This window comes from Lampetra fluviatilis, chromosome 25 (assembly GCF_964198595.1).
Source record: "Lampetra fluviatilis chromosome 25, kcLamFluv1.1, whole genome shotgun sequence".
Lineage (NCBI taxonomy): Eukaryota > Metazoa > Chordata > Hyperoartia > Petromyzontiformes > Petromyzontidae > Lampetra > Lampetra fluviatilis.
In genome coordinates this window covers 2,913,218-2,925,546 of record NC_136299.1, presented here as the reverse complement: position 1 = coordinate 2,925,546, position 12,329 = coordinate 2,913,218, and the positions used below count along the sequence as shown (strand labels likewise).

Genomic DNA, 12,329 nt, shown 5'->3' with positions numbered 1-12,329 from the left:
ACATTGGGGGGACCAAATTTTCCAGGGGGTCTAGGGGTACCCCCCCCCCAGAAAAAAAATGAAAATTTGAAAACTAATTTCCTGCCATTTCCTGCCATTTCCTGCCTAGAATATTAAAAAATTCACGAACACATGGGATGGACTTTTTATTTATTTTTTACAATACAGGTAATGTCTAATAGTGTATTGTATTACATTGCTCTGTTTTTACTTTTTTTTAACATTTCTTGATTCATTGTATGTAATGGCAGAGATTAGGGATTAATAAAGTACAACCATAACCACAATCATATAAACAGAATCTATGCATTGATTTATATGAAGACAAGTCCAGATATTGTGGCAAAGGTTTAGCAAATAGTTGTTTTTATTTACATAGCATAGCAATTTATTTTTTATATAGCAATATATTGGGGGGACATTTTGAGCATATTTGAATATTGGAGAGGCTGTGTCTCCCCCAATATATATTATAATTATGGCCTTGGGCTATACAGTAGTTCGCATTGTGTCTTACGCGCAGTCTCGTTCCTTCCAAAGCACCCTGGAGATGACTTTGCACGTATTCGCATAGTTATGTCGGAACATCGAGAAATTGTATTGCAAGGCAGGATGGCGAGATGTGGCGGAGCGGGTTTAAGCAGGCCTTCATCCAGCAGTGGATTGGCCATTAGCTGACGATGACGAAGAAACTTAAATGGGGATGCAGCAATCGCGCAGCAGCATTAATATGAACCGATCGATAATCGAAAACCCGAACGCATCCGTGTGGCTTAAAAATGAGAGGCGACGTTTCGGGCGATGGCCCTTCTTCATAGCACACGAAGGGTCATCGCCCGAAACGTCGCCTCGTATTTTTTATTTTCGTTTTTAATTCCTCGGTGTTTTTTTTTTACAAATCTTGCCGCGTTATTTTTGTTGCGCCTGCCAACGCAGCAGCAGCAACATCACCACCAAAATCATAATAACACGCCTTAACTTGGAAAATGCGCACCAGCAATACACAAGCAGTCAATGCCCCCAACCCACCACCTCCCCATAGATCACACTGCAATTGCAACTCGTACACTTAACAAGCACGTGTGAATCGCGAGTGGAGGCGGGGGGGGCGGCAAGGACGAGCCTCCAAATCGCGACGCGCCATTGGTCAATACGGCGACCCTCCCCCCCCGTCGCCCGCGGGGCGACCAATCGGAACCTCGGCTCGCGCTTACCCGGGCTGGGAAATAGAAATTGAGGGGAGGGGAGAGTCGTGGGGTAATGTGGGTGGGGTGCGACCACGTGCTTGTTGCGGCGCGCATATAAAGAGCCACGGCGACTCGCACTCCGAGTACGCAGCGTGGATGTTAGCATAGGCGCCGGGCAGCCACGATCAGCCACGATCAGCCACGATCAGCTAACCAGCAGCTATAACACCAGCAAGCCATCCAGAAGCAAGCAGCGAAGAGCCCACGAGCAGCGAAACAACCACGTGCAGAGAAACATCCACCGGGCAGTGTAGCTAAACTAGTCGCCTTCAAGCACTCGGCTCTTAAGTCGGCGGCACTTGCTGCAGCCAGGGCGAGCAAACAGTCGCGCCCTACGGCCTCGCCCGATTACCTGGAACGTCGAACAGCAGCTGGCGGCAATGGAGCCGAGCAGTAACGGCGTCTCGTCCCCACCGCACGGCCTCAGACGCTCCTCCAGCCACTGCCTCCGTCGCTTCCCCAGCACCAGCAGCTTGGAGCGAGAGCCCGAGGCGCGGGTGCTCGTGATCAACACGGGCGGGACCATCGGAATGATGTACTGCGGCAACGGTGAGAGTGGGGGGGGGTCGTGAGGCACACTCACCACTGTGGCACGCGATCTCGCCTCGTTTCACTCTCCAGCGGTCTCACCGCAGGAGCACCACACACGACGTGGAAAGACGCCTTGTGTGTGTGTGAAGAACACGCGTGCTCGCGATGTGACGCAATGGGGTTGCTTCGTGTCGTGCGTACGGATTGTGAGCACTGTAGCAGATTAACCTGCAGGTGACATCGTCATCATCACACATCGTCATCATCACACATCGTCATCATCACACATCGTCATCATCACACATCGTCATTCCACATCGTCATCATCCCACAGGCCGTGTTTTTTCGGGACCTCGTTTAAATCCGCCAGTCTGGAGGGCTTCCACCCCTGTATGTATTCTGTGTCGAACTTCTTTCGCACCGTACGTAGCCTAACCGTGTTCATCGGAGGTGCGGTTGGGGAAAGACCGCAAACTAAACGCACGCAAAAGAAATGAGTTTGTCAATAATGACGATGATGTCCATGACGATGACGACGACTTGCAAGTGCTAAAGCTCCCCCCAGAGGCTTTCCAATGTCGAGCCGGGGAGAGCGTTCCAGACGGGCCGCAGAAGAAGCGCATCCGAAAGCGCTGCGGTGATGACCCCACGTACGGGGAGAGTGATGGACAATGCTGTTGTTGTTGTGACCCCAGCAAATGAACTCGTTTCCAGGGTCTTCACCGGCTACCTGCAATCTTGATTTGAAGCTTTCGTGACTGCAGGGATCCATAATCTTCGGTTCTTTTGGTAAAGTCGCGTAGGTAGAAAATAAAATTAATCACGACGTTTCTGGCGCAACACAAGCGTCCATCATTAGGTGGGAAAGTTTTTTTTTTCCCCCCACCTGATGATGGACGCTTGTGTTGCGCCCGAAACGTCGATTTATTTTATTTTATCATCTACGTGACTTTACACTCGGGTAGAGCGTGTAACCGGACCGTGTAAACATTTAAGTGCATGGTGCGTAGTGCTGACCCTAGGGGTATGTATGTCATGTGTATGATGTAATACCCGGGACGTATGTGCCTACCGCTTGGGGGCCGTTCATAAATGACGTCACGCACCTCGGGAGGGGGGTGGGGTTTGAGGAATGTGGTGTCACCTCAATGCGCAACTTTAAATTAAATAGACTTTTTAATAAATGTTTTCTCCTACAACATCAGAGTGGAGTGGCACATTCAATACGCACTACAATGACAATAGTTTAAAGCGATTTGAAGCATGTTTTATATTTTTTTTGGGGGGGGGGGGGCGCAGAGCTTTGCGACGTCATTTGAGGGGGGGTCTGACTTGTGACGATGGGGGGTGGTCAGAAATAGTCCAAAATCGCGTGACGTCATTTATGGACGGCCCCTTACGCAAGTGGTCAAGACAAAGATTCCCCGTATAGCCTGTAACAAACTGCTGGGGCAAGTGCTGTTAGCGAGTAGCACCTATGAAGGCCAGCACGGCACACGAGGGGGTGGGTGGCCAGCAACCATGCCCGGCCGCCTTTGTCTCCCCAGTGGCGATGTTTACGATGCACCGCAAATCGACCTCTGGGCAGGAGGCCCAGCAACCTGCTCAGATCATCGTCACCGATGTTGGGTGGCCGCGAGCGGGAATCGAACTCGGGTGGCCAGGTTCGTCGCGATGGCTACCAGCCGTGTCCCACGCATCGCGTGGACTAATAAACTCCGTTGTTCTTGTGCACCTCCAGACCGCGGTTGTTAGTACGGTCCAAGAGGGACGGACGCCTCGTTCAGGGATGGCCGCGAAACTGAATCGTCTTGGCGAATTTCATCCATTCTTATCGACGGTGACATGTGGATATCGATCGATAATGTAACCTAATATAAACAGGGTGTGTATACCTGTCAACCCCTTATCAGTGCCTACCTTATTTCAGACCTTATTGGTCACCCCGTGCCCCTTAAATCTCAACGTTCATCCCACAAAGTCCCATCACAAGGGAGAAACACAAACAAATAGACAAGCCAAATGTTTACCGAATTGAAACGGCTGTACACGCCGTATGGACCTGAGAACTCAATTTACCTGTACAAGAATACTGTACGGGTAAAACATATGGGTTTGACAGTGGCATATGCAGTAGGATTTCTGTAACAGTCAAGATAATGGGGTGGGAAAGGGGGCATTAACTTTAGCTAACATTCATTCTAGAATTTAAAGTTTTCGTGACTGCAAGCATCCATACTCTTTGGTTCTTTCGGTAAAGTCACGGAGATGAAAATATATATATGGAAATAAATAATTTATTTAATTCTATGCTTTTATTTTTACTTATTATTTCTTATTTTCACCTACGTGACTTTACCGAAAGAACCAAAGAGTGTTTAGCTAACATTGCATTACAATCGGAGTGTTACTGGAACCCTGTTGCGAGTGCACTGTTTATATAGGTAAGACGCATTATGCATTATGCAGTGTCTTTATGCTACCGCATGTCAAGATTATTCTGCCAATTACTTTTTGTTGAGAGTTGTGCAGTCGTAGCCGGAGGATCGATTGCAATTCTTGATTCTTGACTTTTTAAACCTAGGGGGGGGGTCGAGAGTTGACCGCACGGATGGTGGAGAAGAGGGAGCTTTTAATATCGTGCACCGGAGTGGTGAAGTATGGTCAAACAACCCTGATGATCAGCGGGGGTTGGATTGATTCAATATCTGGAAAACAACGTGGCGTTGTGTGCGAAGTGCAGTTTTAAATCTGCACGACGTCTAAGTAATTTTTTGGCATTTTGGCGATGAACCAACAACAATATGTAAATAATTACAGTAACGTGTTTTTTTTATATAACAAAAACGTTACGGTACAGTATGTATGTTCAAGCGGCAAGTACACGGTTGGGTGTAGGGCTGAACGATTTGGAGAAAATATATTGCGATTTTTCTGACAGATATTGCAATTTGATTTGCGATTACGTTACACGCTTCAGTTCCAATATTCACTGTGAAAATAGATTTGAAACGTGACTGAGCATTACCACATGATACCATCGAAATAGGAACTGCTCTATATATTCTAAAGCAAGGATGAGAACTTAAAAGATATGAATTTCTTCCAACATGTATTTATTAAAATGTTTTAATTGAAATAGAACAATTAAGTTAATTAAATAAAGTTATAATAATAATAAATAAAACAATTCCAATAAGAAAAAAATGGGACTTTTCAAATCGCTAAAAATCTAACCCTTTACGATATGCTAATCGCATTGTTTCAAATTTGCGATTTCTATTTGAAAATCGATTTATTGTTCAGCCCTAATTGGATGCTACGGGACTCTCCGTTGTATAATCTAGATTTCAAACGCTTTGGTTCATTCGGTGAAATCGCGTAGGTATAAAATAAATTTAATCTCGACGTTTCGGGCGCAACACAAGCGTCCGTCATCAGGTGGGACAACCACAGCAAGAAACAATTGCTGAAGTGGGCAAAGGGGGCTGCTGTATAATTTAGTAGCAGGCAAGAGGACGCACTTGAAATGCAACACTGTATAGCCCGAGTCACTCCCGTTACAGACGCGTTTCGTTTGTTCTTTGCACAGGCTGCGAGTGTATTGGTGTAACATGTGCTGCATCCACAAAGCCCCCCCCCCCCCTGTAAGTTTGCAAGCATAGAGAGCCAGCCCATTAATTCACCCACTCGCTCGCCCGCGTGGTGAAGTATGATCAGACCCCCCCACCGTGACCGCTCCGGTTAGATGTTATCTCATTCGTCTGGTATGCAGGAGGTCGTGGGGGATCGATCCCGACTCTGACACCTGTTGTATATTGGGAGTTTGCGTGTCTCTCAACCGTCTGCCCGTGGATGGTGGATTTTTTTTTCTCCAGGCCCTCCAGTTTTTCCCCTCCGCATTTAGAATCGGCATGCGTTTTTGAGTATTTGGCTGCTGTAAATTTCCACATGATAAGCCACTTCTTAAAAATAACTGTTTGCTCGGTGGGCCTTACCTGGTAAAATAAAAACATGTTTAGTTTAGCGTGGGGGGGGGGGGGGTGGTGACCCATACACAAAGGTCATCACCACCTCTCGCCAATGGAGGAGCTTTTATTCCAGATACTAAACTTTTTTTATTTTGTCAGGTAAGGCTCACTGAGCTATGCAGCTCTTTTTCAGAAGCGACCTGGCCACAAATGATAGCTCGACGAAGTGGCTTGTCACATGGAAATTTAGAGCGGCCAAATACTGGAGGCCCCAGATAAATTCGCGTTCTGTGCCCTCTGTTCATCAAATGACAAATGGAACATTCAAAAACTCTCCTGCACTCACCCAGAACAGACAATGTGCAACCAATAACGAACAACTCCACACCTGATTCACAAATACAAAGGAGGTGGCATCGTCACATGACACAGTTAATCTGGCTCATTTAGCCACCTTTAGTGTCCAATGATAGTTGTTACTCGACACCAGGGGTGAGGAACGTCCGGCCCGCGGGCCGTACAAGGCCCGCGAAATCATTTGGGTCTGGCCCTGACAAGGCAACCGCAGGCGGGACTCGAAATTCAATAAATCTAGGAGCAAACCTGAAAAAGCAGTTGCGAGTAGCGACATCATCAATACCAGCTAACATCACACGCCTCCCCAAAGAGAAGCAGTTCCAGGCATCACATTAGGGGTGAGTTAATTAAATGTTTGACCAAACATAACAGGCAAATTTTTAAGTTAATAATTTTGTATGGCCAGCGAATGATGTTCTAAATTATCCAAATGTCCCTTGGCAGAAAAAAGGTTCCCCACCCCCTGCTCTACACCAACATCAGACGAGGAAAGATCATCCGATTTGAAGCAGAACACTGCTAGTTCTTTGTGTGCGTGGCGATGGAGATTGGCAACACTGCTTAACGCCCCATTTAATTTGCCATTCGGAAGAAACATTGCGTCAACCAATTCATCCAGGGATGAACTTTGGGGGCCAGTGCGCGCTGCTTTGTGGTAAAGTTCGAAATGTGCAACCTTGGCTACGAGGTTGCATCATTCCAGAAGGGCCTCCCATCTCTCCTCTGCCCCACAGAGAGAGCAGCCGTGCCCCCCCCCCCATCACGCAGGGGTGTGGTGCCACCGTTTCAACAGCCCCGCATGAGCCGCGTTGTTAATTTGTGACGATGCTGTGGGGGGGGGAGCGGTTGGCGTGTGCCGTGCTGCGAACCCTACGCCACGTGTTCGATTCCTGCTCACGGCCAACGCCAGTGACGAATTTCTGAACCGGTCCTGGGCCTCACCTAGGTCGACTCGGCCTCAAATTAATACCTGGTTTGGAGTGTAAACATCGCAACTGGGGGGACAAAGGCGGTTGGGCGTGGTGATTGCCACCTACCCCTTTGTGTACTGTGCCGGTCTTCATTGGTGCTCGCTAACAGCACTTGCCCCAACAGTCTGTTGAGGTTATACGGGGTATATTTGTCTTATGACGATGCTAAACTGCATTGTTCCACAGAATATGATTGGGGTTCTGTAACGACACGGCGGCGCTCGGCTGTGTGGTTAGCGGCATGCTGTTTACAGCCGTGTTAGTTCATTCGGTTATGTTATTTATGGTTAAGGCCCATTTGAGCTAAGGGGCCGTCCATAAATGACGTCACGCACCTGGGGGGGGTGGTCAGATATTTGTGACTGTGACGAGGGGGGGGGGGGAGTTTGAGAAATGTGACGTCACATGAAAATGCGCAACTTTAAATAGACAACACGTTCTCCTTAATTAAATAGACTTTTTGATAAATGTTTTATCCAACATCAGAGTGCAGCAGCACTTTAAATACGCACTACAATGACAATAGTTTAGACAATAGTTTAAAGCGATTTGAAGCATGTTTTATTTTGGGGGGGGGGGAAGCAGAGCTTTGTGACGTCATTTGAGGGGGGGTCTGACTTTTTGACGAGGGGGGGGGGCTCAAGAATCGTCCAGAATCGCGTGACGTCATTTTTGGACGCCCCCGAAGATAGAAAAAAATCTAAACATTCGTCAATAACTTCGTGGCCTTAATAGGAAAAATATGTGTAACGGGTGACGTTTCAGACGATGGCTCTTCACGTCACGCACAAACAAGAGATTCCAGTGCGATAGTGGACAAGGGTTGGAGACTGAATTGAGCCAAAGAGGCTCTCATTCAATAGCGGCAACTTTGAGTGTGGCATGGATTAACAACCACGGTGCGTGGGTTTTCTCCAAAGCTCGCTGTTAGGTATGGATGGCCCATTTATTTCCCAAGCTCCGGCTTTAGATCTATTTTAAATATCCCCTCAGCGGTCATGTGGTGAGGTGACGTCTGGAAGTGCTCAATTTGCAATGGGTTGACTGCTGTTTGTAACTTAGATTTCCAACCCCTAATTTATTTCACAATTACATTACATGTATGTACTGTCGTGCCATTTTTTAGGGTGAAGACCTCAGAGTGCTTAATTAAAAAAATAGTTCTGCTTGACTGGCAGAAAGTGGGTATAGTCTGCCAGTAGGAGGGCGATGTGAATAAGTTTGACCTAATTTAAGTACATTTTCATATTTGTAATATTGGGACTGATGCGGCGCACACGTGGCGTACTCCTTTTGAAATAATGTCACAGAAGGCGCTTGGTTTTGATGGTAAAATACACTCGCAGTAATAACCAGGGTGGCCACTAGACTCGAATCGTGAACCTCTGCAGGAAGTGGCAAACCTGCTCCCACACGGCTATGGCACCACTTGCATAGGATGCACTTAAAAAATATGGATACATTGGTAACGTACCTCTTTATTGCCAGCCTTTTAACAAACTATCGGGGCAAATGCTGTGAGCAAACACCGAAATGAAGGCCAGAATGGCACACGGGTGGGTACGTGGCAAAGGCATGGGCGCCTTTGTCTTCCCAGTGGTGACGTTGGCACACTGCACCAATTACTCATTTAAGACTGAGTCTAGGGGAGGCCCAGGACTGGTTCAATCGTCGCCGCTGTTAGCTGTTGGCAGCGGCGACTTTCGCACCTACGTTTAGCACGGTTGGCTACGTATGTTGTACATATGTTGCTCCATAATAAGGCGCTGTAGGCAGCTGACCTGCCACCACGCTCACGGGCCAACGGGGCAGCCGAGAGAGCGAGGTGCGTAGGGGTTGACCGAAGGTCAAACCCCCCCCCCCCCCCCCCCCCCCCGTGACCGGAGGTTGACACCCCAGACCCCCCGGGGGCTGAGGGAGATGGGGGGGGGGGGGCCCACCACTTCCTAAGACCCCTTAAGAATTAAGACCCTCTAAGACCTTCTAGAAGGTTCTGGAGGGGGGGGGGGTCATGAGGGGAGGGGTGACCCCGACCTGGGGATAAAAGGCAGGCCCTCTGGACGGGCCGGAGAGTGTTTGCCAACTCAAGCTCAAAGACATCCGAAGACCTGAAGACTGGACCAGGCCCCAGGAACCCTCAACCGAGGCTCATGTTTAGAGCCGGTTGTAGCGGACCCGAGGTAGCTCGGACACCCTGGAACCCTCCCCGAGGCTCTGGGTAGAGCCGGGGGTTGCAGTGGACCAGGGGCGAGTCCCGTACTCCGAGTGGGTCGTTCGGTCCAGTCTTCCCTTAGAGCCGTGGCGAGGGACCGGCGTGTAGCGTAGCCCGGCGTACGTAGGACGCGAAGGGAGGCTGTCCCTCCCTTAGGCTATCAGGTGGAAGGGGCCCGTACCCCTTCGTGCTACAGTAGTGTTAAATAAGGTTCTAGATTTGAAGCTTTCGTGACTGCAAGGATTCATACTCTTTGTTTTTTCTGTAAAGTCACGTAGGTAAAAAAATTAAAATAAATGAAAACCACTACATTAAGTTAAATAAGGTTGTGACGAGTGTTGTAATAAACGCCTTGCCTCCAGCAGACATATCTGTGGTTAGTTACAAGACACAACACGTACAGCAAAGACAAAGGTCCCTTATAGCCTTAACAGACTTTAGGGACAAGGCTGTTCGCGAACACCCTAATGAAGGTCGGAAAAGCACACGAGGAGGTGGGTGGCCAGCACCACACCCGGACGCCTTTGTCTCCCCAGTGGCGATGTTTACTCCATTTAAAGCCGAGTCGACCTAGGGGAGGTCCAGGACCTTCAGATTCTCGTCACTGGTGTTGACCGCAAGCAGGAATCTAACTCGGTTCGCCGGGTTCATAGTGCAGCGCACTAACTGCTACACTACCGCTCCCCGCACGCATACATAGAGCGTGCACTGTTACGCGCACGAACACTCGACCGAGCAATGATGCGCACGTGCCTGCCAACGTTGTCGTGCGAGGCACGAACCACGTGGGGTTACCCCGAGACGACGGTGGGAAAACATTGATCCACATTGGCAGCAACACGATTTAAAGTTGTGAACGCAGACTTATCCAGGGCAGCGGGACTGCATTCTGGGAAAAAAAGTACCGTGTGCAATTTATTATTTAATTGAAAGTTCATTTTTTTGTGTGTTTGAACCTAACCAGGCGGTGGTGGTGTGTGTCTGTAAACCCAGCGCTGGAGGCAGAGAGGGTTGGTGGATCACCGCCAGACATGTTATGAAACTCTCTACCCCCCCCTTCCCCCGGTCATGGGTGCCTGCCAGGAGAATGTGGTATAGCTGAAATGTGGACTCCACCTGTTCCATCCGTACGGGATAGCGTTATCCCCCCCACACGGCGCGTGGGTTTTTCTCCCGCGTGCTCCACTCGTTCATTTGGCTGAAACCCGTCTCAGAAAGTGTTGGGAAATCGTTGTTGCCATCTCCACCGCCTGGCTACTGCTGCCAAATCCCACCTGTCCGTGGGTTCCGCCTCGTGCCTCATCATCAGTCGTCCCCTCTCTTCGACAGCGGGCAAAATAATACTGCGCCTTCCATGCTGTTCTCTCGCGTCGACCGCGAGCAAAATATATTCCGTGTGGAAAGTTTCAAGATGGCATCTTTTTTTTTTTGACGGCATTTGGAAGTGGAACCACTGCAACCCATGATGTGTAATATGCTCCGAACGGGGCCAGGCTAAATCGCAGGAGTTTTGAACGACCCCGTGGCTCCTCTGTCGATGCTTGTGTAACCAAAATACACGCATTATTGCCCCCCCCGCCCCCTTAATACTGGTTACGTCTGGAAACTGTAGACGTATGTACGTATGTATGTTGAACGGTGCGAAAGAAGTTCTGCATGCAAACATACATCTACTGTTTCCAGCCTAACTCTTATGATTAGCCTGATGCTGCTGTGTTCTTTCGTACTATGTAATTTGCCAAGTGCTAAGCCATTACACGTTCAACAGTGCTGTTTGTTCATGGCCGTTTGGCGTTCACTTGCCCAAGCGACCGCAATAAACAAATAATATTTTATTGCTGTGGCTCTTCGGTGCTACGGTGATGGTGTAAAGGTACTCTGGTCCTTGCACGAGTTGTCGTCTCTGTAATAGATGGACAACCATGCATGTGCTGGTTCGTAAGGGATGCAAAATGACAAGGGGCATTTTTTTCGAATTCGGTCAAAAACTATTTCAAGAGCTGCAATGCACGTGGTGAATACCAGACGGGTGGTCCTTGATAAATAACGTCGCCAAGCAGCGGTTCCTTCTTAAAGAGCCGCAGGTAGCGTATCTCACGGGGGGGGGGGGGGTGACTTTTTAAAACTTGGAAGTGGGTGAAGGGTGCTGCTGTTAGCATGGTTTCTCCGATAGCGTGTAGTTTCAAATCTTGACTTAAAGCTTTCGTGACTGCAGGAATTCATATTCTTTGGGTCTTTCGGTAAAGTCACGTAGATGGGTTCAAAAAAAAGAACCAAAAAAACTAAATAGCAATCGGTAGTTTTTTGTTATTTTCTGTGAACCTATCTACGTGACTTTACTGAAAGACCCAAAGAACACGTGTAGTTTCAAGTTTTTATTTAATTTAACCAGGCGAGAACTCGACAGACCCAGGGATGTCTCGTCTGCAAGCGTGATACTTGATCGCAGCCCTGGGCTTCTCATTACTGCTTTTCACGCGATTTAATAACAAACAAAAAACTAGGATTTTTTTTTCTCAATATTTATTTATACTGGATGAATCTGATGAGCTATAAAGCTTTCGCAGATTGATAGCATGAAGGAGCTCTGCATGGTATTGTGGGTATTTTTAATGTAACATTTTTAAATGGTAGAACTGCAGTTATTTAAAGTACTGATTAACCTCGATCGTGTTTTTAAACTTTGTTTTATTTAAATCCTTAACTACAATTACCATTTTTATTAGCCTTGCGTGAATCGGATTTTAACGGCATAATAAATTTGTGCTATTCTGATTTCGAAGGTATATATTATTCTAGCAGCCGTAGCCTCGAAGCTCGTGGTTTAAATTAATTATTATGTAAGATCATATGCAACGATAGTGCATAGGAGCAGCTATCCTCCAATGCCAACCCAAGGTGTCGGATTTAGCCCCTTTGGTTAGGCAGGAGCAATTTTCTGGCTCGACAGTTTCCCAGTCAATATCCCAAGATAAATTTAAAATCTTTGACAGGACGACTTAAGTCGCAGCCTTCGTTAGGATTGCTGCTGTTGTTCCGG

The 12,329-nt window shown here is 47.9% G+C and overlaps 1 protein-coding gene across 2 annotated transcripts in view; it reads left to right on the top strand.

The window, feature by feature from the left end:
* Positions 1 to 1,278: 1,278 nt before the first annotated feature.
* The window catches only part of ASPG (asparaginase), a 40,983-nt gene continuing 29,932 nt past the window's right edge, over positions 1,279 to 12,329 (top strand). For both annotated transcript variants that reach the window (XM_078868028.1, XM_078868027.1), the window contains exon 1: positions 1,279 to 1,796. In XM_078868028.1, coding sequence (XP_078724154.1) covers positions 1,628 to 1,796 — 169 coding nt within the window. In that variant the 5' untranslated portion in view covers positions 1,279 to 1,627. The remainder of the gene's footprint in view (positions 1,797 to 12,329) is intronic.